The 24499-nt window shown below is 42.7% G+C and overlaps 3 protein-coding genes across 5 annotated transcripts in view; all 3 read right to left on the bottom strand.

Moving 5' to 3' along the window:
- cyth4b (cytohesin 4b) overlaps nucleotides 1-24499 on the bottom strand; it is a 182941-nt gene that overhangs the window by 157884 nt on the left and 558 nt on the right. The window lies entirely within an intron of this gene.
- On the bottom strand, nucleotides 1417-17200 carry c1qtnf6b (C1q and TNF related 6b). 2 transcript variants are annotated; one of them, XM_079628304.1, is made up of 3 exons: nucleotides 17072-17200; nucleotides 12236-12412; nucleotides 1417-5300 (listed from the first exon to the last, which is right to left on the bottom strand). In XM_079628304.1, exons 2-3 carry the CDS (start codon nucleotides 12402-12404, stop codon nucleotides 4756-4758), a joined length of 714 nt encoding a protein of 237 aa, XP_079484430.1. In that variant the 5' UTR covers nucleotides 12405-12412; nucleotides 17072-17200; the 3' UTR covers nucleotides 1417-4755. The 2 variants fall into 2 exon arrangements, with proteins under 2 accessions (XP_079484430.1, XP_079484429.1); XM_079628303.1 differs by lacking the exon at nucleotides 17072-17200 and adding an exon at nucleotides 14605-14667.
- tmprss6 (transmembrane serine protease 6) overlaps nucleotides 19937-24499 on the bottom strand; it is a 22623-nt gene continuing 18060 nt past the window's right edge. For both annotated transcript variants that reach the window (XM_079628159.1, XM_079628160.1), the window contains 3 exons: nucleotides 23921-24192; nucleotides 21317-21453; nucleotides 19937-20936 (listed from right to left, as the gene is read on the bottom strand). In XM_079628159.1, the coding sequence (XP_079484285.1) occupies nucleotides 20775-20936; nucleotides 21317-21453; nucleotides 23921-24192 (571 nt within the window). In that variant the 3' untranslated portion in view covers nucleotides 19937-20774. The remainder of the gene's footprint in view (nucleotides 20937-21316; nucleotides 21454-23920; nucleotides 24193-24499) is intronic.

Genomic DNA, 24499 nt, shown 5'->3' with positions numbered 1-24499 from the left:
TCTGAGGAAAGAGTACATGAAACAACCGCTAATGAAGAGGTAAAGTGTGTTATTGAGTGTCAGTTTCTCGTGTTTCAGTCAACTTATGAGATGATTGTTGTAGGTTTACACGACGACTGTTTTATTGATTGTTGGTAAGGGTAAAATCAATCAGTTGTTTCTGATGTTATTATTGCTGCTCTCTGAGAAACAGAATGACCTGATGAAGGAGAGAGAGAGAGAGAGAGAGAACCTGTGCTGGTGAAATGAGAAAATAATGTTCTTATGAGTGATGTGACTCTGTGTCTTTTTAACAATGGTTTGCACAGACAGTTGTCATTCACACCAAGAATCTATAATGATAACTATAAACCGAACTATTAAGTGTAATCCCATTTCCTTACATACTTTTTCAGGGGAAACATAATTAAATTACAGTAGCTAATTAATTACTTGGTAATACATTAGACAGTCATGGCGGTGCAAAGAATGCTGTCCCAATTCGAAAGCTCCCACAAATGCGCCCTTCTTTTCCTGGGACACGAAGGATATAACAGGATTAGATAGAACAAGTATATCCCATATAGGGTTAATTGCGCGCCGTTGACGAATGTTTTTTTTTTTTTTGAGAAAATGCTTTATTACACTTTTAAATGCAAGTAATGTTGGGTTTCAACTTACTTGAATATCTAATGATACAAATGTTGTTGTTTTTTTTAACTTAATATGGAATTTTATGGATAGTTTATACTTTTTTATGTACATAAATGGTCTTAACTTTAAGTTTTAAAGTCCTCCTGTAGTCAATAATTGTATTGCTTAAAAGTCATATCACCAGAATTATATATGTATTAACGTTTTTTTTTCCTTTAAAAAATTTCTTCATGTCTTAAAACAGCTTTAATGTAACTCGACGCCCTCGCCTCATTTAGTATTCACGGTTCTATGAATATGCAAATGAGCCCTGCCTCTACTCACTCACTCACTCACTCACTCAGAGATCCACTGGTGGACGATCACACGTTGATCTGATTGGTCAAGGTAGTGTGTGACGTCAGAAACACCAGCGATTTCAAACCGTTTTTGAGACTGTCTTTGGTTCACTGCAGTTTTAAGCAGAAAATACTCAGCAATGCTGTCCACTTATGAACTTACACATGCTTTGTCTTAAAACGTATTAAAAACACCACATAGACACATAAACAACATTAAAAGCTGGATTTACACCACAGGGGGACTTAAAAACTATCATTTGACGTTCGTTAGTTATTGTCCTTAGTGTAAGTGGGCCATAAGGTGCGTTGACGCAATGTTGTAATTATGAGATTTCAACTTGTAAAAAGCATTCACATCCCCGTATGGCGTGAACACAGCAATAATTCACAAGCATTTGTGTCAACGGACTGAACTAAATAAAAAAACAAGACGCCTGAGCAGTTGAGTATTGTGTTGCTGAATTTAATAGAAACATTATAAACATACAGAATATAGACATAGTTGTTTTCCCCTGCAGAAAGTGCACGCGCCACCAGTTTAGCACCAGTTCATGGAGACAACATCAGAGAAACCTTGAAAAGGTCAGTTTAGGCACAAAACGTCCCAGTTTCATGACACCAGTCCAACGATGGACGTTATTTCCCAGAGACTGAATCTCAGATGGACAGAATCTGTCCTTCACGGGGAAATCAATCAAATCTGGAAATTGTCAAACTGTTTGTTCTGAATCATTCTGAACTGAGACCTAATTCACTAATCACAACGCTGACCTCAGAGCAGCTGCCAATCACTATAGTTGTGTCCCAATTATACACTCAGTATGAACACATACACTATTCATACTACAAAACGTCATAGAATAGTGCATAAGTACATGAATTGAGATGCACCTATAAACTTGGTTTTTATACATATTATTATTTTGATTATTATCATTACAGACCTAAGAATATATTTTGATTCACAGAAAAAAGAAACCACATGATGTTAAGAAAATTATGACGAAATGTTTATGGAAATGGAAATACAAAGAAATTAGATCTTTTACAAAGTCTTGTTTTTGAACTCGACTAGAACATGTTCTCCTGCTTGAATGTTGATTATTCTCCTCATATTCTCCATTGTTGCGGCTCCTCTCTTCCCAGTCTGTCAGTAACGCTCTGTTTACTTCCTGTCTCTATGAAGCCCCTCCTTCTGAAAAGCACACTGTGCTCTGATTGGTCGGCTGGAGCAGTGTGTTGTGATTGGTCGAGCGCTCCGAGTGTGTTTTGGGAAATGCCCCCCCCCCCCCCCCCCCCCCTTACCATAACCACCAGTTTAACACACTGCTAACCAACTCAAGCAGGCCCCGCCCCTTTATTCTGCGTATTAATTATTATAATGAGGAATATCGTGACGTGTTCGTTCCCGGAGAAACTTTCAGAGGCGTTTCAGGAGTTCAGAAACACTGACACTGAGATAGAGAAGAACTGGAGCTTTTTCATGGTCAAACATCAACATTACACACTAAAGATGAAGATGTAAATAACAGAATATGTGCGGTTTAATATGTGAATTATGTCACATGTAAGGGAGTCGACAGTGCCCTGATCTGTAGAATATCAAGGTGGTCAAATTCATGTTGTTAATATCCTGATCCACCGATCACAGGGAATGAGGGAAGAGAAAGGGATTGAGAGTTAAAAGTCCTGCTCATTGTTAATCGACAGACTGCTCAGCAGCTCAAATCAGAAACTGTACAAGAGTTTCAAGGCAAGTGTTGGTATGCGTATTATAATTTCTCCAAAATGAGGTGAGAGACAACAGCAGAGTGTTCAATTGAAAAGCTAAACCCAGCAAGCAACAGCCGTCATTTCACCATCTCGGTTACATGTCGTTTTGCCAAAATAACTTCCGAGATGTTTGATTCCATCAGAGGTGGGTAGAGTATCCAAAAACTGTACTCAAGTAAAAGTACAAGTACTTCTAGAAATATTTACTCAAAGTAAAAGTAAAAGTAACAATCTTAATAGTTACTTGAGTAAGAGTAAAAAAGTATCCAATGAGAAAACTACTCAAGTAGTTAGTTACTAGTTACTTCGGATCATAGGCCGATATATATATAAAACATGATATGATTTAGATATTTTTTATTTAAATGACTATTATTATCATAATTAGTATCCAATGAGAAAAGTATCCAATGAGAAAACTACTCAAGTAGCTATAGTTAGTTACTTCGGATCATAGGCCTATATATGATATATATATATATATATAAAACATGATATTATTTAGATATTTTTTATTTAAATGACTATTATTATCATAATTAGATAGGCTATCTTTGCCACAAAAACAGAAGAGACAAGCATTATTTCTGCCATCTGTAGCCCGAAAATCATTGCCTGTCCTTTGGTTTGTATAATAGTAACTTATACAACTACAGTTGGATTATTAGACAATGTCGAAATATAGTGAATCTGCAGAGTTTTGCATTTAAAGGCATGTAAAGGGAAACATTGACACAGAGAAGAAAGAGTTCAAACTCTTCACACGCTGACCGCTACTGAACATCTGAACACAAACGACGATCAAACGCACATCGACGGATCTTCTTCTGTCTGTTCTCCAAAATGTAGCTAATCAAATGTATATTTCTGCATGCATGTTTAAACTGGTCAACAGTGTCTAAGGCAGGCAAAGGCATTCGTTTTCAAGTTGAGTTTGCACGCCACTGCGCAATACACACATTACCGCGGGATGGCGGGTGTTCATTTCATATGTGGACAATGGTAGCTTATTTATTGTATTAAGTAATGTATAGGCCTATCTCCAAAAAAACGGGCAATGTCATACTTTGAAGTAGTGCTATCATATTGTAATAATCTGTTTGGTTGTAAAATGTATTACCTGAATGAAATTAAATCGAATATCGTCCTGCCACAGGATATATCGTCCTCAGCATACGAAGATAATAGAGATCTTCATCGCTGGCAAAAATTATGCATTTGCAGATTTGCTTTCACTTGACTGTACTGTAGGTCCACATCAGCCACTTCATCCAGCTTTCTTAATGTTCTTAAATCTTCCTGTTACGACTCCGAGTCGAGTGTGAATTGAAAGCGCTTCAGACGATTCAGTGCGTGTAGGAAACTGAACAGATCATACAAACTGATTCGCGAACCGATTTAGACAGATCTGCCCACTTGTTTGATGAAGTCTTTGAACAGAATCGACTCAAAAGAGTGATTCATTTGTGAATTGAGCATCGCTCATGCCCAGAAAAAAGATACAGCGCGCTTGGAATAAACTACGCATTTAACAACACTTACTGCATTAAAATAAAGTAACGAGAGGAACGTCGCTCAACGTAACGAAGTAAAAGTACCGTTTTTTTATTAGAAATGTACTCGAGTAAAAGTAAAAAGTACCCACATTTAAATCTACTCTTAAAAGTACAATTTTCCCCAAAAAATACTCAAGTAAATGTAACGAAGTAAATGTACTTCGTTACTACCCACCTCTGGATTCCATCATGTACACAAAGTCAACAGTTTGGTAAAGGTGTTTGGTTTAATTTCTTCACTCTTTGTTATCTAGTTGACGACTTCTTGGGCGATGATTTACATTTTCACTGACAGCCCAAATTTTGCCTTGTTTTAGCCGGGCTATGTTTGGACCACTATTTTAAACGCTTGCTGGGATAGTACACACACACACACACACACACACACACACACACACACATACACAAACACACACATCCTCTAGATCTCCACCCGACTGCGGTTCCTCCACCTAGACTTTAGGAGCCACCAGATGTCCGTTGAACGTGACGTAGACGTCCACGTTGTCGCTGTAAATGGCGTTGTCGCGCTCGCGCTTGTAGAGTCGCACCCACACCTCGTCGTTGAGCTCGAGCGCTAGCATGACGCTCTGGCTCTGCATGATGGACCGTTCGCTGGGCTGCGCGTACAGGATCACCTGCTGACGATCGTTCAGCATCAGATGCAGGTACGTCTCCTTGAAGTTCCAGGTGTGAATGTTGACGTTAAAGAAATAGACTCCCGGGACGAAGCAGTAGAACTTCCCTTTGAACATGTTGAAGTGTTCGTCCAGGTTCACGAAGACGGTGTCGAAGATCAAGGCCTGGTAGTAGTCGGCGCTGTGCAGAGCTTTGCGTCGGCCCACGGAGAAGGACGACTGCTGGGTTTTGCAGGGGTCTCCGGGGGTCCCAGTGTCTCCTTTACTGCCTTTGGGCCCCGAAACACCTGTGAATCCCGGGGGTCCGTCCACTCCGGCTTTACCAGGCGTCCCTCGGTCTCCACGATCCCCCTTTTCACCTGTCAACAACCAATCAATACATTTATATAAACACTGTTATGCTGATAACTCCCCATACTTGCAGACTTGGCCATTTAAAGAAGGATCAAGTGTGCAAGACTGTCCTATATCTGATAAACGCCAATGCCCAGTGCCCTTGCCCTAACGCGGAAGAAATAAAAAAGTCTGTATTATACATTTTTAAGGCTAGACAAGTAGTTTGTTGGGGTCGATTTGTAAAGAAAGACTACACGCCTGCGCACATATTCAGACACACATAAATTAAAGCAACACCAAGTAGTTTTTCAACCTTCATAATATATTTCCAAGACCCTTGTGATGGTACATTGACTTACAATAGGTTGAATGACACGTCTGCCATAGCCTGACGGGGTCTGTGTCGCTTTTACTGGCACTACGGAGCTTCGGGGTTCGGGTAGTAACCCGAGCACAAAAAGAACTACAAAATTCGACTGCTTTACGGCATACCTCACTTCCCCCCCCCCCCCCCCCACTTCCTCAAATTCAGACATGAGAGAGCACAACTAGCGTTTGTTTGCCGGCTGTTATAGCATCTGTATGTTGTTGTCACGGCCGAAGCAGCAACTAAACCGAAGATGGCAGAGGTATTTGTCGGAGGAGACTAGGAAGAGAAAAAGGGAGAGTGATAAAATCAAAGGCCGGACGAGGATCATTATTGGTCCCGCGTTCGCTGGCTGGCGTGAGCTAGAGGAGGAGGAGGGACCGATGCGGCCGTCATGCTGTCGGACTAGTAATAGCTACATGATTAGACGGACAAAATCATCTTTTAGGATAACTATCCTAATGACTGCAGGCTGATAGTCATGTTTGTTTATTTATTTATTTTTCTGGTGAAAGTGTATTGTCTCAGGCTATAATGCAAATAGATTTTTCAAATTTGCGATTCATCTATAGTAGCTTGATATTATAATATTGACAGTATATATGGCTATTACCTACCACACAAACATTGAATTGAATTAGCATATCCATTATGTAAAACAGTAGCCAATAGGCTACTATAATGACGCTGGCTTGTAAACGTGAGCTCCCCAGCTCCTCTCGTTTCTCAGGAGCTATTACCCTCCTCCCTCCCCAGCTCCACCTCTCGTTTCTCAGGAGCTGATTACCCTCCTCCCTCCCCAGCTCCACCTCTCGTTTCTCAGGAGCTGATTACCCTCCTCCCTCCCCAGCTCCACCTCTCGTTCCTCAGGAGCTGATTACCCTCCTCCCTCCCCAGCTCCACCTCTCGTTCCTCAGGAGCTGATTACCCTCCTCCCTCCCCAGCTCCACCTCTCGTTTCTCAGGAGCTATTACCCTCCTCCCTCCCCAGCTCCACCTCTCGTTTCTCAGGAGCTATTACCCTCCTCCCTCCCCAGCTCCACATCTCGTTTCAAAGGAGCTGATTACCCTCCTCCCTCCCCAGCTCCACCTCTGGTTCCTCAGGAGCTGATTACCCTCCTCCCTCCCCAGCTCCACCTCTGGTTTCTCAGGAGCTGATTACCCTCCTCCCTCCCCAGCTCCACCTCTCGTTCCTCAGGAGCTGATTACCCTCCTCCCTCCCCAGCTCCACCTCTCGTTTCTCAGGAGCTGATTACCCTCCTCCCTCCCCAGCTCCACCTCTAGTTCCTCAGGAGCTGATTACCCTCCTCCCTCCCCAGCTCCACCTCTCGTTCCTCAGGAGCTGATTACCCTCCTCCCTCCCCAGCTCCACCTCTGGTTTCTCAGGAGCTGATTACCCTCCTCCCTCCCCAGCTCCACCTCTCGTTCCTCAGGAGCTGATTACCCTCCTCCCTCCCCAGCTCCACCTCTCGTTTCTCAGGAGCTGATTACCCTCCTCCCTCCCCAGCTCCACCTCTCGTTCCTCAGGAGCTGATTACCCTCCTCCCTCCCCAGCTCCACCTCTCGTTTCTCAGGAGCTGATTACCCTCCTCCCTCCCCAGCTCCACCTCTCGTTTCTCAGGAGCTGATTACCCTCCTCCCTCCCCAGCTCCACCTCTCGTTTCTCAGGAGCTATTACCCTCCTCCCTCCCCAGCTCCACCTCTCGTTTCTCAGGAGCTGATTACCCTCCTCCCTCCCCAGCTCCACCTCTCGTTCCTCAGGAGCTGATTACCCTCCTCCCTCCCCAGCTCCACCTCTCGTTCCTCAGGAGCTGATTACCCTCCTCCCTCCCCAGCTCCACCTCTCGTTTCTCAGGAGCTGATTACCCTCCTCCCTCCCCAGCTCCACCTCTCGTTTCTCAGGAGCTATTACACTCCTCCCTCCCCAGCTCCTCTCGTTTCTCAGGAGCTATTACCCTCCTCCCTCCTCAGCTCCACCTGTCGCCAGTCAGGATTTGGCATTCTTATTACCCCTGAATCAAAATACATTTTCGAATTATGTTGTACATTAAAATTAATTAATGATATCTGCAATACATCATGTTGGTTCTGTGCTGTTCACCCTGCGGGGGGGGGTTATTGCTGCTCGGCTGCAGGGAGTTCTCGCCCAGAACAGAACCAGACGCCAATCCAAACTGTATGCTAATTGTCAATCGTATTTGACGATAGTGGTCCTGACAGAACCATAGACTAAACATGTAATACGCATGTGCATGCCCCTCAGCGTTCTCACAGATAGCATTTTTTTTTTCAACGCTTGCACCTTGGACCCTATTTCAGGGTTTGCGTTCTCGAGCACCAAACACTGTTGTGTGTGAACGAGCAGCCGGAGCGCATTAAGGGTTTTCTGTTAGAACGGTGTCGTGTTAGCGGCCCCTAAGTTAATAACTAATGATCTTTGAATTATTTTTTTAATGAATTTCCTATTATCTCTGTAAAGCTGCTTTGAAACAATCTATATTGTTAAAAAGCGCTATATAAATTAAGGTGACTTGACTTGCCTTAACGCACACTAAATCCACACAACCTCTAATACCGCATCGGAGAGCTATCAGTTTTACACACAGTTACAAGTTTTACACACTCGCTGTCCATTTGAACAATTGGGCCAAATACAAGAAATACATAATGTAAGTAGACAAGAGGTCTATAAGTCTATAATATATTACCTACTTTTCTATTAAAGTATTCGTGTATATCTAATGTTATGGATTCCCCATTGAATTAACCCGTTGTCTCGTTATAAGTTTCTGCTTTTGTCTTCATTTTAGAGTATATGCACACTGTTCACTGAGCTGTGGTTTGTGCTCGTCGGCAGATGTTGCTCACCACCAGTTAAATTACCCCTTTAAATAAACCGTGATCACATGACTTCAGAGCGACCAATGGAAACTGGCCTCTTGTGGTTGTTTTCAGGAATCTCTGTGAATGGAAATGGATTGACCACTACCAATCTGTGTCCACTGCGAGTGAAGAGTGAACATTACTCAAAGAACAAGTCGTGTTTATTAGGGCCCAAGCCCTGAAAGGGCGCAGAGCCCTATTGTTCTTCTAAGGGTTTTTTGTTTTTCTTCTTCTTCTTCTTCTTCTTCTTTATAATAATTTTTTTTTCAAGGTTTTTGCCACTTTTGAGGGCCTTAACGTGCTCAAAAACTCTTGAAACTTTGCACACTGGTCAGAACCCGCGGCCATTAGAGCTGGACTGAAGCTGGTACCCGGGCGTGGCAGGGGGGCTCGACAGCGCCCCCTGGAACGGGGTTCGAAAACTTGGTCCATAAATCAAACACGCTTGCATGAAATAATATGAAACTCGGTACACTTATAGATCTCATCGGTTCATATATCCTTCATGCTCTGACTTTTTACCCCAGCCCAACAGGAAGTCGGCTATTTGGCGTAGTTTAAAAAACACATGCAATGGAATTTAAAATACTCCTCCTAGACGATTCAAACAATCACCACAAAACTCGGTCAGCATGAAGTCAAGACATTGAGGATGAAAAGTTGCGAGGGGATTTTTGATATCTCGAACGGTTTGGCCGTGGCGAGGAAACGAATTTATGGTGAATATTGGAAACAGGAAGTGTGTTATAACTTCTGCTTACATTAACTGATCTTGATGAAACTTCAGCAGTGTGTTCGCTGTAAGAGGCCGATCACATGGATGTGACTATTGTGAGTCAAAGTTATAGCGCCACCAACTGGCAGCAGGAAGTGTGTCACTTTCGAAATGCTTTGAAATCACCCTCTTATTTTTACCCGATTTGCTTCAAACTTCATCTGTATAATGTAAACACACGACAGATGTAGACCTGTGAAAGGATTATTGATATCTTTAATACTGTCGCCATGGCAACGCTTTAAACTTTTATATTCTTTTTGGATGCATTTGAGGCTCTTAACATGCTTCAAATTGCATGAAACTCAACATGCATTTGACATTTATTGTGTAATAGACATGTGCGAAGTTTCAGAAACGGGCGTGGTAAGGGGCTCAGTAGCGCCACCTTTAGTCAAAAATGGGGTATTAGTTTTACCTACAGTAACCAAACTCGGTACGTATATTCTTCTCTTCGATCCGGACAACTTTCTAATTTACAGTCATTAGCTCCGACCAACAGGAAGTCAGATATTTTGGTTTGAATGTGTACTGTTTGGAGCATTTTCCCTCTGCCCCTCTGTGTGTGTGTGTGTGTGAGGAGGGGGGCTAGTTTAGTTTAACCATTTCTCTGCTGTGTGCAAAATCTCTGGCACTTTTGAGGGCCTTAACATGCTCGAAAACTCTTGAAATTTTGCATACAGTTCAGAACCTGCGGCCAACAGGGCCAGGCTGAAGCTGGTACCCGGGCGTGGCAGGGGGGCTCGACAGCGCCCCCTGGAATGGGATTCGAACACTTGTCCGTATATCAAACACGCTTGCATGAATTAATATGAAACTCGGTACACATATAGATTTAATTGGGCCGAACAACTTTCCCTGGGTCAAGTTTTACGCCAGCCCAACAGGAAGTCGGCTATTACGGGTTGATTGGAGAACGCTTGCTCTCGCATTTGAAACACTTCTCCTAGAGAATTCATCCGATGACCACGAAACTCGGTCAGCATGAAGTCAAGACATGGAAGATGATAAATTGCCAGGGGATTTTTGATATCTCGAACGGTTTGGCCGTGGCGAGGAAACAAATTTATGATAAAAAAAGGATGCATAAAGTGTGTTATAACTTAGTTATAGTTTTACCTACAGTAACCAAACTCGGTACGTATATTCTTCTCTTCGATCCAGACAACTTTCTAATTTACAGTCATTAGCTCCGACCAACAGGAAGTCAGATATTTGAATGTGTATTTTCTCTCTCTCTGTCTCTCTGCCATTCTGTGTGTGTGTGTGTGTCTGTCTGTGTGGGGAGGGGAGGGGAGGGGGGATGTGTGTGTGTGTGTGTGTGTGTGTGTGTGTGTGTGTGTGTGTGTGTGTGTGTGTGTGTGTGTGTGTGATTTTGGTTGGGTGACAGTTGTAGGTTACAGTTTATAGTTTAACAAAAGCACAATGTTGTGTTTCATTGCGAGTGTACACAAATATAAGGAAACACTTTGCATTTTGAAAGATGGTCTGTATGAACAAAATGACGGAGTATGTTTTTATGTCTCCATTGTTCGATCGAGCCTCACACACACACACACATACACACACACACACACACACACACACACACACAGCATTCCAGCATTGCAATCTTGACATCGCAGAATGTTCATTATAGCCTTAATAAAATATAATAATAAAATAGTCAACCTTACATATAAAAATTACACTGCTCTGTTTAAATAGTCATTTGTACAGTTTGTGCCGTTCATAGTAAGCACCGCTCCACTGTGATGTTTCCAAGCACATTTTTGCGCATTTGAAGAGGATAATTTTTCTATATTGGAACGTGAGTGTACAAAGTGTACAAAGTACAAAGCCTATAAAAAGAATAGTTTAGCATCCAAAAATGTTAATAATATATATATTATTATTATATATATAATAATATATATGTTAAAAATAGGGGGGAAAAAGAATTTACATTATATATATATATATATATATATATATATATATATATATATATATATATATATATATATATAATTAAAGCTGCAAGCAGCGATGGAGGGCCCAAGCCGGTGGCACCGCCACCCGGTGCCTTTAGTTCCACTAAAGGCACCAGGGTGGCGGTGCCACCGGCTTGGGCCCGCAATCGCTGCTTGCAGCTTTAATTATATATATATATATATATATATATATATATATATATATATATATATATATATATATATATTCTCTTTTGGCTTCTTTGTTTGTTCCTCTAAAGCAGCAGAACAAAATTTGACAAAAACAAATGCCAATAATAACCTGCTACTCAACATTCATTGGGTATAATTAAGACTGTAAAATAGACAGATGAAGAAATCACTTCCCATATGTTTGTATGCCAAGTGACCATCAAACTCTACAGTATTTCAGGACAAATTCATCTGTTGCTTTGTAGAATCCACAAAATCTATAATATTAATAACATTTTTTGTTTGAAAAATACATTGATCCACCAGTGAAAATGTAAAATCAGGGATCTCCATCTAAGCTAACCCTGCTGAAGATTCTCAATCATTATTGGTCACATTCATTAGGCGTGTTCAGGCCTTTTTTTTATAGCAATGAACATGAAAAATCATGAAACATTGGTAGAAACCTGTTTGTTTTCATGCCAAGAGTTCAAAAACATAACACTAATAAAATTTTCTGAGAAAAAAAAGGCAAAAAGCATTTCTTGTAGAGTTTAGCCTAACTTTGCTGCATTTGAAATCACATACTTCCCTACTATATAGTAGGCGAAAAACAGTACGTGACAAAAGTAGGCAAAAGTGTCCTGATGACCTGCTACTTCCGCTGTGATTCTGAAGTGTGCATACGATGAACACTTCACTATCCCATGCAACTGACGCTGTAAGTCACATGATCATGAAAACGTTGGCGAATGTAGTATGGATTCCAATAGGTGTGTTCGGCTCTCACCTTTAAGAATGGTCATGTTAATGATGGTGCGGATCTCCGGCGTCTGATTGGCTGTGGGGTTGAGGGGCGGATCTAAGTGATCGCAGCAGCGACGGCAGTATCTGGGTGTCGGCCTGGAGGGGGGGAGGACCGACGCCACGAGCGGCAGGAGCAGAAACACACCCAACATCACGACACCTGCATAGGAAGGGCACGGGTTAGTGTTGCCAGACGGACAATAATTATTGCATTTGTACTATGGGCGTCAGTTTGGTTTGACATGTGCTGGGGACAGAGACGCATTCAGAAGCGCATTTTCAGAAGTGCTGGGAAATGATGCATTCATTTTTTTTCTCTTCCGCGCGCAGGTCATGTTTTGAAAGACGATGTCCTGTAGCTTACTAATGTTAGCTCTCCAAGCTACTATGCTCTCCACAGAACATAAAATATTCATTTAATTTTATTTTTCGTGTTCGCATTGATTTATGAGGAAAAAACAATGTTTCTAAAAATGTACAAATATGTGCTATTTACATAAACAAACGTGACGTGACTTTACTAGAATGCCGAATTGTGAACATATCCCCGTTGCTATGATAAACATGCTTTTCTTATGCCCTAATAAAAAATGCTTGTTTATTGTTTGTTAAAAAAATGTTTTGTTAAACTGTAGTCTGTGCAGAGAATGATCTTCAATCACATCCATAAATGCGACCCTGGACCACAAACCCAGTCTGGAGCCACACGGGTATATCTGTGGCAATAGCAACTATACACTGTATGGGTCAAAATTATAAATTTTTCTTTTATACCAAAAATCATGAGGATATTAAGATCATGTTCCATGAAGATATTTAGTAAATGTCCTACCGTAAATATATAAAACATGTATTTTTGTGAGTGAGTGCAGCACAATCGTGAACATAAATGCACAACTTTAAAGGAGATTTTCTCAATGTTTACATTTTTTTGCTCCTCAGATTCCAGATTTTCAATAGTTGTGTCTCGACCAAATATTGTCCTATCCTAACCTGGGTTTCCCCAGACTGCCTTTGCGCAGCGCGATTTTATTCTCGCTGAAAGGCAGTCTGGAAACCATGGACCTGATTTTCGCCTCGTTTAGGGAACCAATCACAGAACGGGGAGGGAGCAGCAAGACGATGACGACATCTTTGCGACACAACTAAGCAGTTTGTTTATATCTATGGAGTCAACATGGCAGCAGACGCGAAGCTACCTTTTGATGCAGCCTTAGATATTGTTCTAAGTAGTTTAGATCGCAATTTTATTTAGAAAAAAGAGCAGCGTTTGGCGTTAAACCATTTCTCTACATACGTCATCTGGTATAATGGAAACGATTGGCTATGAGCTACGTACAGGCGCATTTGATAGACATTCTTAGCACCCAATAAACGGCGCCGGCGCATTCGTAAACCACGCCTCAAATACGAGAAAATGAACATGTGCTTCCCAGACCCAAGTCTCAACGAGAATTGGGTCTGGCGTTAGCCAGGCTAGTCCTATCCTAACAAACCACACATCAATGGAGAGATTATTTATTCAGCTTCCAGATGATGTATAAATCTCAATTTCAGAAAATTGACCCATGTGACTGGTTTTGTGGTCCAGGGTCACAAATATGCCGCCAGTCTGTGTAAGGGATAATGTATAGCGAGGCGGTTGTTATATCCCGCTTATTGACATGGCTACCTACCAAATAAATCAATAATTTGACACAAAATATTGATTTAAAAAGAAGTTTGATTTAAAAACGATTGTATTGCTTCCGCTAAAGAACACCGTGTCCATGGCAACGGTGTGTTATCCTTAGCAACGGTGTGTTATCAAGAAATAACAGACCGCATTCTACATTAGAATTCAACCAAGCCATGTAATAATAATTAATAATGATCCCTTTGTGAATAATAAAACAATTTGACATAAAAAAACATATGTGAGAGATGTTCCCATCATGCAACAGGAGCCGGAGGTTGAATGTGTGGGTATTAAACAAGCTTATAAAAGTGACATTTATGGATCTGGTCTTTTAGCCTCTCTCTGTCGTTCTCTCCTCAGAACATGTCTCCTCTACGCTGAACCGCTTCTCTCCGTCTCTATAACATCGGCTTTAAAGAACATTCATCCTGCAGAAAACTTGAGTGATTCATTGACACTCAGTTGCAGATGTGTGTTCGACTTATGAAAACCAGATGAGAGGAAACACAGAGAGAGAGAGCCACGTCCTCAGAAACTATGAATCTCGTCAAACAATCTCTTTCCAAATGAGTGACAAGAAAAGCGTCCCCTAGAGCGTGCGGTGTCTCGCGCTGGAGACCGACGGCCTCGAGCAGAAACAGGAGAAATCTCATGAATGTAGTGTAGTAACTCACCGCTGTGTCCTCGAGCACCTTCAGCGACTCGACCGCCTCGCTCCGCAATCCCCTCTCTCTCTCTCTCTCTCTCCCTCTCTCTCTCTCTCTCTCTCTCTCTCTCTCTCTGAGGAGGAGGAGCTTCATTAGCAGCACTTTATTCCCTCGCCCGCCGCTCTCTCTCCTCGTGTCTGTCATTCATCCTCACGTTTTACAGCGTCCGCTCCTCCGGCTGTCAGTCACAGATGCTGCTCTTCTTCTCACACTTGACAGGAGTCAGCATGTCTATGCAGGTAAACGTGTGCCGATGAAGTCAGTGTGTATTAGTCGAATGCCACGGGTATAGTCGCCATTAAAGTGTTAGTTCAGCCAGAACTGTAAACTCTGTCAGTAATGACTCTCCTCATGTTGTTCCCCGTCACACTCTCCTTCATCTTCGGGACACAAATGAAGATATTAGTGATTAAATCTGAGTCTCACTCCTCCAGAGGCTTCTGTTGTGATTGAAACTTGCCGGCCCAGAAAGTTAGTAAAGACAATGTTTAAAATAGTCCGAGTGACGACAGCGGCTCAACCTGAAGTTTATCAAGCGACCAGAACACTTTTTGTGCACAAAAACAAAACAAAAATAATGACTTTATTCAACTCTTGATGTTCTTCTGTGTTCCTCTGAGTGAGTTCACGTAGTGGAACAGCGCAGCGCTTCTGGGCTGTACGGCAGAACGCAGGCTCACGATTGGCCAGCATCACACACATGACCAGCGCCGGCCAATAGTGAGCCTCCGTTCTTTATCGGACCGTTTTCTCCGCTGGAGCATAAAAACCTGAAGATCCCTCCACTAACCTTGTACCAACACCCTGGTAACAACTTAGCAACGCCCTAGCAACCACCTACAACATCCTCAAGTCAAATGTATCTGATAGCACTTTTTACAACATGGTTTCATAATGCCTCCCAGACAACAACATACTGTAGTGTTGGCCCACATCCGGGCGCGACAACATGTGGAATCCGTGTGTACCGGATCTAGGCCACATCCGGATTCCACACGGATCCCACGACACATGTTGCTGTCTGTTCAGAGCAAAGGGGCATATTCGCTTTTTAAGGACTACAACAAACGGCTGGTAGGAACTACACGAGCTTGCTCCCGGGTTAGTGACACCACCCAACCTAAAATGTACATAAACCCCGCCCCCGGAAAACGATTTATAGATTATCATGACAGAATATGCTAATTAATGACTAGAAGATAACTACACATAAGCTTCATAAACTCATCAACTAACCATTCAGAAATGTCCTGTTGCTATACATGTTGTCACTTCTTCTCGAGTCTCTCCATCATTGTCTGACTCCGGTTTGAACATAAAAGGCTAAAAGTTTTTGAAATTTTCAGTGTGTGTGTGTGTGTGAGGTAAATTGTAGCTCCGCCCCCTGCACCAGCAGCAGCTCATTTGCATTTAAAGGGACAGACACATAAACGGTGTGTTTTTGCTCACCCTCAAAAAGTGACTTTAACATGCGATATAAAGATATCTGTGGGGTATTTCAGCTAAAACTACACACACACAATCTGGGGACATCAGAGACTTCTTTGACATTCACATTTATTCATTTAGCAGACACTTTTATCCAAAGCGACCTACAAATTTTGCAAGGGAACAATCCTTTGTATCACACGCTACTTCTGAGTGTTGTCTGAACGCTCTGCTGTGACATTAAAAAAAAAGTTAGAAGAACATCCAACTTGAAAAAACGTTCCATGAGCGATGTATGTTTATATGAGAACATTATTAAAGACCAGATAACTTTATTATTGTTACTGGAAGATCGTTTGTTTATAACTTTGACAGAACGTTCCCTGTTAGCTGGGAATGTTTATATCTTAATATATTAATGCCTTACTTGCATTATAGAGCTGGGCAATAATATAGTTTACTTTTAGTGATGATACAAGCAATCAAGCAGTTGAGATTTGCTGTATTTCCCTGAAAAGCATTCGTTGTTGGATTTTGAAACAATTTCCACTTAGGAAACTGCTAGTGTGCATTTAAATGTGCACTCTAAAAATTGCTGGGTTGTTCTAACCCAATTTTGGGTCAAATATGGACAAACCCAGCTGTTGGGTTAAATTTGTAAATAGCTTTTTTGATCCAACGTTTGGGTTTGTCCATATTTGACCCAAAATTGGGTTAAAACAACCCAGCAATTTTTAGAGTGCACATTTAAATGCACACTAGCAGTTTCCTAAGTGTAAATTGTTTCAATCAGTAATCTTTTTATTGAAAACTTTGAAAAATAATTATTTTTACAGTGTATATTTCAAAGATCCAGCAAACATCATAATAATGTGAAGCTTCAGATATTAACATAACATATCAGATAACATATTCACATCTTTTACATCTGACTCTCGCTCCGCTCGCTCTGTTAGTGTTCCCCGGCAGGATTATTCAAACACACTTTATCACACACACTTCTCACAGTTCAACGTATAGTCTTCTCTCCTCCCCTCCTCCACCACTTTACACAGCACGTTCCCTCGGACGCCCACAGCCTCGGGCTGACGAGCGAATCATGAGCCGGAGTTTAACATGAGGAGTCGAGGAGACGTTTGCTTCTCCAACATGAAATCAGAGCGTGTTTTACTGACTCCTTTGACCCTGTTCTCTCTCTCTCTCTCTCTGTCTCTCGCCCTCTCTCTCTCTGACATCTGAAACTCCCACATTCTTCTATTAGAACAAAATTAGACTCAAGTAGATCTCAAACAAACATTTATTTTCATATCTTCCTGGGGACTTTCCACTGACTTGTTATACTGTGCGGATGAGCCGATGAATCTTTTCTAACCTCTGATCACACACACACACACACACACACACACACACACACACACACACACACACACACACACACACACACACACACACACACACACACATAGTGTTTAGAAAATCCAAAAGTCTTGATTATTGAGTGTTTAGACTTTTTGAGGATAAAAAAAAAAGAGTGGATTTTTTTTCATTGTATGGTTGTTGCAAAGATACACTACAAAGATACATTGATAGGCAAACACCATATAAAAGTGCATTTTGCATCCAATGACCCCTTTAAAACAATAATTATGTGCACCCATCAATAATTTATTTACTATATATATACTTTTATATGCTATTTTGTTTTAATGGTGACTTTTAACTGTGTGTGGCGCGATCTGAGTGTAATTCTGCCCCTGGCCGCGGGGTGGCAGTGTTGAGCCACAGACACTCGCGGATCTCACAGTCATTCAAAAAGCTCAATACATTCCAGATCGAGATCTCACTACATGATAAAACTTAAATAATTCTGTACAAAGGCTTTATTTGTTCCAGCAAATATGAATTTGTGTTGCTTATACATGCAATTTATCAGCAACATAAAGCACTGCTTTCCTACAAACAAACAAAAAGCAGCTCAGCATCACGTCAGGAAAGTAAACTCAGAAGCGACACCTGCCTCGTTTATTCCCCCTCATGACGTCACCACAGACACACTCAACACTCTTCAGAAATCTCACTTTTGTTTTGCACGAAAGTCTCGCCGGTTTGTTTCAACATGAGTAACTGAAATCTGACCGTTAGCGATGCGGATAAACTCAATTTCTAGCTGACGAGTCAACAATTATTGTCATGTTGTGGCTGATATTATTTCGTCTAAATAATCACACATAAACAGAAGCAGCTGATATTGAATGAGGGTTTAGTCCCGTTGAATAAAGGGAATGTTTATGAACAGGGTTTGAAATTAACTTTTTCACTCACCGGCTACAACATATTTAAGTTACCGGCCATTCAGAACTTCTACTAGCCAAAAAAACTAAAAGAATAAACCAGATCATAAAATTTGGATTTCATACATTAAAGCTACACTGTGTAACTTTTTTAGTTTATTCTTAGCTAAAAACACTTAGTTCTTTCAAAAATATATGTGCTCATTAATGTATATTAACTTCGTTTAAGTAATAAAGTATTCTCATGAGTGTATAATATGCCATTGAAAATACACACGGGTGAGGGGTTCGAATGTCGGTCGCCATGTTGCCCCTCCATCTTGAAAGTACATTAGCCAAAGAGGGACATACCCGTTAATTCAAGCTTCGCCTTTCGCGTCTCCGCAATTCACCGGCCCTGTTTTTATTTTTCCCTCTCTCTCTCTACCTCTCTCTCTCTACCTCTCTCTCTCTCTCCCTCTCTCTCTCTACCTCTTTCTCTCTACCTCTCTACCTCTCTCTCTCTCTCCCTCTCTCTCTCTACCTCTCTACCTCTCTCTCTCTCTCCCTCTCTCTCTCTACCTCTTTCTCTCTACCTCTCTACCTCTCTCTCTCTCTCCTTCTCTCTCTCTACCTCTTTCTCTCTCCCTCTCTACCTCTCTCTCTCTCTCCCTCTCTCTCTCTACCTCTTTCTCTCTTTCTCTCTCCCTCTCTCTCTCTCTCCCTCTCTCTCTCTACCTCTCTCTCTCTCTCCCTCTCTCTCTCTACCTCTTTCTCTCTCCCTCTCTACCTCTCTCTCTCTCTACCTCTTTCTCTCTCCCTCTCTACCTCTCTCTCTCTCTCCCTCTCTACCTCTCTCTCTCTCTCCCTCTCTCTCTCTACCTCTTTCTCTCTCCCTCTCTCTCTCTCTCCCTCTCTACCTCTCTCTCTCTCTCCCTCTCTCTCTCTACCTCTTTCTCTCTCCCTCTCTACCTCTCTCCCTCTCTACCTCTCTCTCTCTCTCCCTCTTTCTCTCTCCCTCTCTCCCTCTCTACCTCTCTCTCTCCCTCTCTACCTCTCTCTCTCTCTACCTCTTTCTCTCTCCCTCTCTCCCTCTCTACCTCTCTCTCTCCCTCTCTACCTCTCTCTCTCTCTCCCTCTCTCTCTCTACCTCTTTCTCTCTCCCTCTCTCCCTCTCTACCTCTCTCTCTCCCTCTCTACCTCTCTCTCTCTCTCCCTCTCTCTCTCTACCTCTTTCTCTCTCCCTCTCTCTCTACCTCTCTCTCTCTCTCCCTCTCTCTCTCTACCTCTTTCTCTCTCCCTCTCTACCTCTCTCTCTCTCTACCTCTTTCTCTCTCCCTCTCTACCTCTCTTTCTCTCTCCCTCTCTACCTCTCTCTCTCTCTCCCTCTCTCTCTCTACCTCTCTCTCTCTCTCCCTCTCCCTCTCCCTCCGTCACATCAGCTGATCTCTGCTCAATTTCTAATTGAAACAAAATCCTTCAACTTTCATCCTTTTCACAAAAAAATGTATTTTAGATAGACAGATCAGTACAGTACAATCATTTAAAAAAAATATAGGATGTTGGAAAATAACAATGTGTTTTCTGTTCACTAAAATCTCCGCTATTGCTTCAATGCAAATGAACAAGCGTGCAGATTTGTCTTACACAAACTTCCCAGCAAAGTGAGTCGACATAATAAGTAGGGCTGGGGAAAAAAATCGATTTTTAAAATGTGGTCGATTCAAAATTTATTCTCAAAGGCCAAAAATCGATTTTTTCCCATATTTATTTATACCCATCACCCAAAAGCCAGTATTAGTTTTCCTACAGTGTTCATAGGCTTGCAGTCTCCATGTTACAGCGAATGCTGTGAGATTTTATTCTTTTAAACATAGAATAACCTGATCCTGATTGGTCAAGGCATGCGCTGTTAATCTGACTCGTCAAATTTTTAGCATAAATTTTTCATCTTGCATCAAAATCCTGTCTATTCATTGTGTGCATTCGAAGGTGGGTTTTAATGTACCCAAGAGTACCTAAGATAAAAAGAGTTTAATATACAGGTTTGTGGCTCTATTTCTTTTTATTAATTAACCACTCGTAAACTTATGTTCACGTTTAAAAATAAATAAATATAGGATTTGTATTAAATCTATATTCATTGAGTTGAATCGGGAATCGAAATCGAAGTTAGAATTTAAATTGAATCGGGAATCGAAATCGAAGTTAGAATTTAAATTGAATCGGGAATCGAAATCGAATCGAATTCTGCTGATTCTCACCCGCGGTTGGCCGGTTGGCGGGTGTTAATTTCAAACCCAGTTTATGAACCTAAAATGAATTCTACACATCCACATGAATGACGTCATCAGAGCACATGTCCCATGATGCTCGGAGCCCAGAGGCGAGCGCTGGGCAGCGGTTCATGCGGTTCCTGAAGGTCTCGGACGGTGTTCCTCAGGAGGAGATGAGGCGCTTGATCCATCCGGTGAGTTTGGTGATCCGTGTGTAAACCCCGTAATAATCCGGGCGTCCGCAGCCTCGACCCCAGCTCACCACACCGGCCAGAAACCAGCGTCCCGACGGCTCCTGACACACCAGCGGCCCGCCGGAGTCGCCCTGAGCACACACACACACACACGTGCACACACGTGCACACGCACACACACACACACGCACACACACACGCGCACGCACACACACACACACACACACACGTCACTTACGCATCTCTGGTGGAAGACTGTATACTTTTGTGTATAATTAATATGTTAATAGTAAAGATATCTAGTAAAATAAGTAATGGGACAGATCATGAAAATCTGGCTTTCCCCGTGTGTGTGTAAGTGTGTAATCGGGTCGCTAAGTTTATAATTGTATTATTACTTTAATCATGTTTTGCCTCTTTCTAAATCGCCCTGTGGTGTGAATTAAAAGTACAAATAATTAATGCCGTCTCTCCATTAATATTCTCATGCGTCATGATTGCGGTGTGTCACCTGACAGGAGTCCTTCCCTCCACTGCGATAGCCAGCGCAGATCATTCTGGGAGTGATCATGTAACCATAGGAACGCACGCATGCATCTTCACTGACCAATCGCACGTCTACTTTCTGCAGGACGTCACTCACTGCCCCTGATGGAGAAGGAGACACAAGCTGTGGTCAAAATCCAGCTTTTAATGTAGTTCATGTGTGTATGTGGAGTTATTAATCTGCTTTAACACACACCATGTGTAAGTTCATAAGTGGACAGCATTGCTGAGTATTTTCTGCTTAAAACTGCAGTGAACCAAAGACAGTCTCAAACACACGGTTTGAAATCGCTGGTGTTTCTGACGTCACACACTACCTTGACCAATCAGATCAACGTGTGATCCTCCACCAGTGGATCTCTGAGTGAGTGAGTGGAGGCGGGGCTCATTTGCATATTCATAGATCCGCGTATACTAAATGAGGCAAGGGTGTCGAGTTACATTCAAGATATGTTTAGACATAAAGACATTTTTTCAAGAAAAACACTTTAAATATGTAATTTTAATGATCAAAGATGAGTTTTAAGGGATACAATGATTGACTACAGGACTTTAAATCTTTACTCGTGCTTGATTTCCAGTGTCTAACAACAGCATTATTCCCACTCCGCTGGTTATTCCTCTGTTGAATAACTTGCAGCAGGTGACTTTCTCTCACAGCATCATACGGTCACTGAAACTAAACCAGATGCACACAAATCAAGAAACTTTGTGATTCAGTTCCTCATATTTTAGTTTTGGTGGTTTAATGTTTCGTGTGTCAAACTCATCAGGGTTGAAAAAGGTCGACAAAGATGTGAAGGAAGAAATATCAGCTTTAAAATGTGGATTTACAGACGAAAAACTGAGCCTAAACTAGCCTAAGATAATATATTTTAAAAAGCTCACATTGCTTCAGGCCACATTCACAAGCTGCTACTGATGTCTTTCCGTGGTTAAAACACTGATTGAGCGATTACATGAGACATGATTTATTTCAGCTCTACTGTATCTTTCAACATTCCTTCTGATGGTCATGCATGTTTTTTTCATGCTATAACTAGTTGTAAAGAGGAAGAAAAGCCCTATAGCGATGCATAAAGTCAAGCCCCGCCCCTGCAAGCACACGCCCACATCTAAACATCCAATCAACAGATGATACATCATATCAAGCCCCGCCCCTACAAGCTCACACCCCCATATAAACATCCAATCAACAGCTGACGCATAAAATCAAGCCCCGCCCCTGCAATCTCACGACCTAAACATCCAATCAACAGCTGACGCATAAAATCAAGCCCCGCCCCTACAAGCTCACACCCCCATATAAACATCCAATCAACAGCGGATGCATAAAATCAAGCCCCGCCCCTGCAAGCTCACGCCCTAAACATCCAATCAACAGCTGACGCATAAAATCAAGTCCCTCCCCTGCAAGCTCACGCCCACATCTAAACATCCAATCAACAGCTGATGCATAAAATCAAGCCCCGCCCCTGCAAGCTCACGCTCTATACATCCAATCAACAGCGGATGCATAAAATCAAGCCCCGCCCCTGCAAGCACACGCCCACATCTAAACATCCAATCAACAGCTGATGCATAAAATCAAGCCCCTGCAAGCACACGCCCACATCTAAACATCCAATCAAAAGCTGATGCATAAAATCAAGCCCCGCCCCTGCAAGCTCACGTCCTAAACATCCAATCAACAGCGGATGCATAAAATCAAGCCCCACCCCTGCAAGCTCACGCCCTAAACATCCAATCAACAGCGGATGCATAAAATCAAGCCCCGCCCCTGCAAGCTCACGTCCTAAACATCCAATCAACAGCGGATGCATAAAATCAAGCCCCGCCCCTGCAAGCTCACGTCCTAAACATCCAATCAACAGCGGATGCATAAAATCAAGCCCCGCCCCTGCAAGCTCACGTCCTAAACATCCAATCAACAGCGGATGCATAAAATCAAGCCCCGCCCCTGCAAGCACACGCCCACATCTAAACATCCAATCAAAAGCTGATGCATAAAATCAAGCCCCGCCCCTGCAAGCTCACGCCCTAAACATCCAATCAACAGCTGATGCATAAAATCAAGCCCCACCCCTGCAAGCTCACGCCCACATCTAAACATCCAATCAGCAGCTGATGCATAAAATCAAGCCCCGCCCCTGCAAGCTCACGCCCACATCTAAACATCCAATCAACAGCTGATGCATAAAATCAAGTCCCTCCCCTGCAAGCTCACGCCCTAAACATCCAATCAACAGCTGATGCATAAAATCAAGCCCCGCCCCTGCAAGCTCACGCCCTAAACATCCAATCAACAGCGGATGCATAAAATCAAGCCCCGCCCCTGCAAGCTCACGCCCTAAACATCCAATCAACAGCGGATGCATAAAATCAAGCCCCGCCCCTGCAAGCTCACGCCCACATCTAAACATCCAATCAACAGTTGACGCATCAAATCAAGCCCCGCCCCTGCAAGCTCTTCAGTTGCATGGCATCGCTGCAAAACCCCTTGTGGAGCCTTTATTAGTACACGTGTAGCGTGTGTATTGACTGGCAGAGCTGTGTTGGGGTGCCGTACCTCCCTCCCGCAGCGCTCCCCATCCCGTGACCCAGCACAGCAGGTCGGCCTCCAGCTGGTGCGTCGCGGGCGGAAGGCAGACCGGATGAGCTAAGGTGCTCGACCACACGGGCCGAACCAGCCGAAGCAGAGCCACGTCGTAGTCGTGAGTCTCGTCCTCGTAGTAGTGATGCAGGTGAATGTGCGACACTCGAACCGCCTCCTCCGACTGACTGCTGCCGTCCAGCCGAAGCTTCCCCAGGTAGATGATCCACACGGACGGGGAGAAGAACCTGCAGGCACCGCGAATGCATCACCCGACAGAATGAGCACCAGTGACTCATCAGATTACTTTTTCAAGTAACTAGTAAAGTAACGCATTACTTTTTCAATTTACAACAAAATATCTGAGTTACTTTTTCAAATAAGTAACGCAATTCACCTTTGGCTAAGCCCCGCCCCCCTTAGTTACTGTTGCTACGTCCGACAACTTCATCTGGGCTCTGGTCTGGTATCAACATGGCTTATGCTGTGACGCTCTTCCTGATGAAGTTTTATCAAACTTTTCTAAAGCAGCAAATAAAGTGTCGGATAGAAGTA

The sequence above is a fragment of the Phoxinus phoxinus genome (genome assembly GCF_949152265.1).
Source record: "Phoxinus phoxinus genome assembly, chromosome: 11".
NCBI lineage: Eukaryota > Metazoa > Chordata > Actinopteri > Cypriniformes > Leuciscidae > Phoxinus > Phoxinus phoxinus.
Note: the sequence above shows the minus strand (reverse complement) of the source record. Positions and strands in the feature narration are given on the sequence as shown.

What these genes read in the sequence shown, in the direction of transcription:
- c1qtnf6b (XM_079628304.1), bottom strand. Translation starts at nt 12,404, where the DNA reads ATGTTGGGTGTGTTTCTGCTCCTGCCGCTCGTGGCGTCGGTCCTCCCC. An exon ending in TAACATGACCATTCTTAAAG is followed by an intron (nt 5,301 to 12,235) that starts GTGAGAGCCGAA and finishes GGTTGTTGACAG; the next exon opens with GTGAAAAGGGGGATCGTGGA.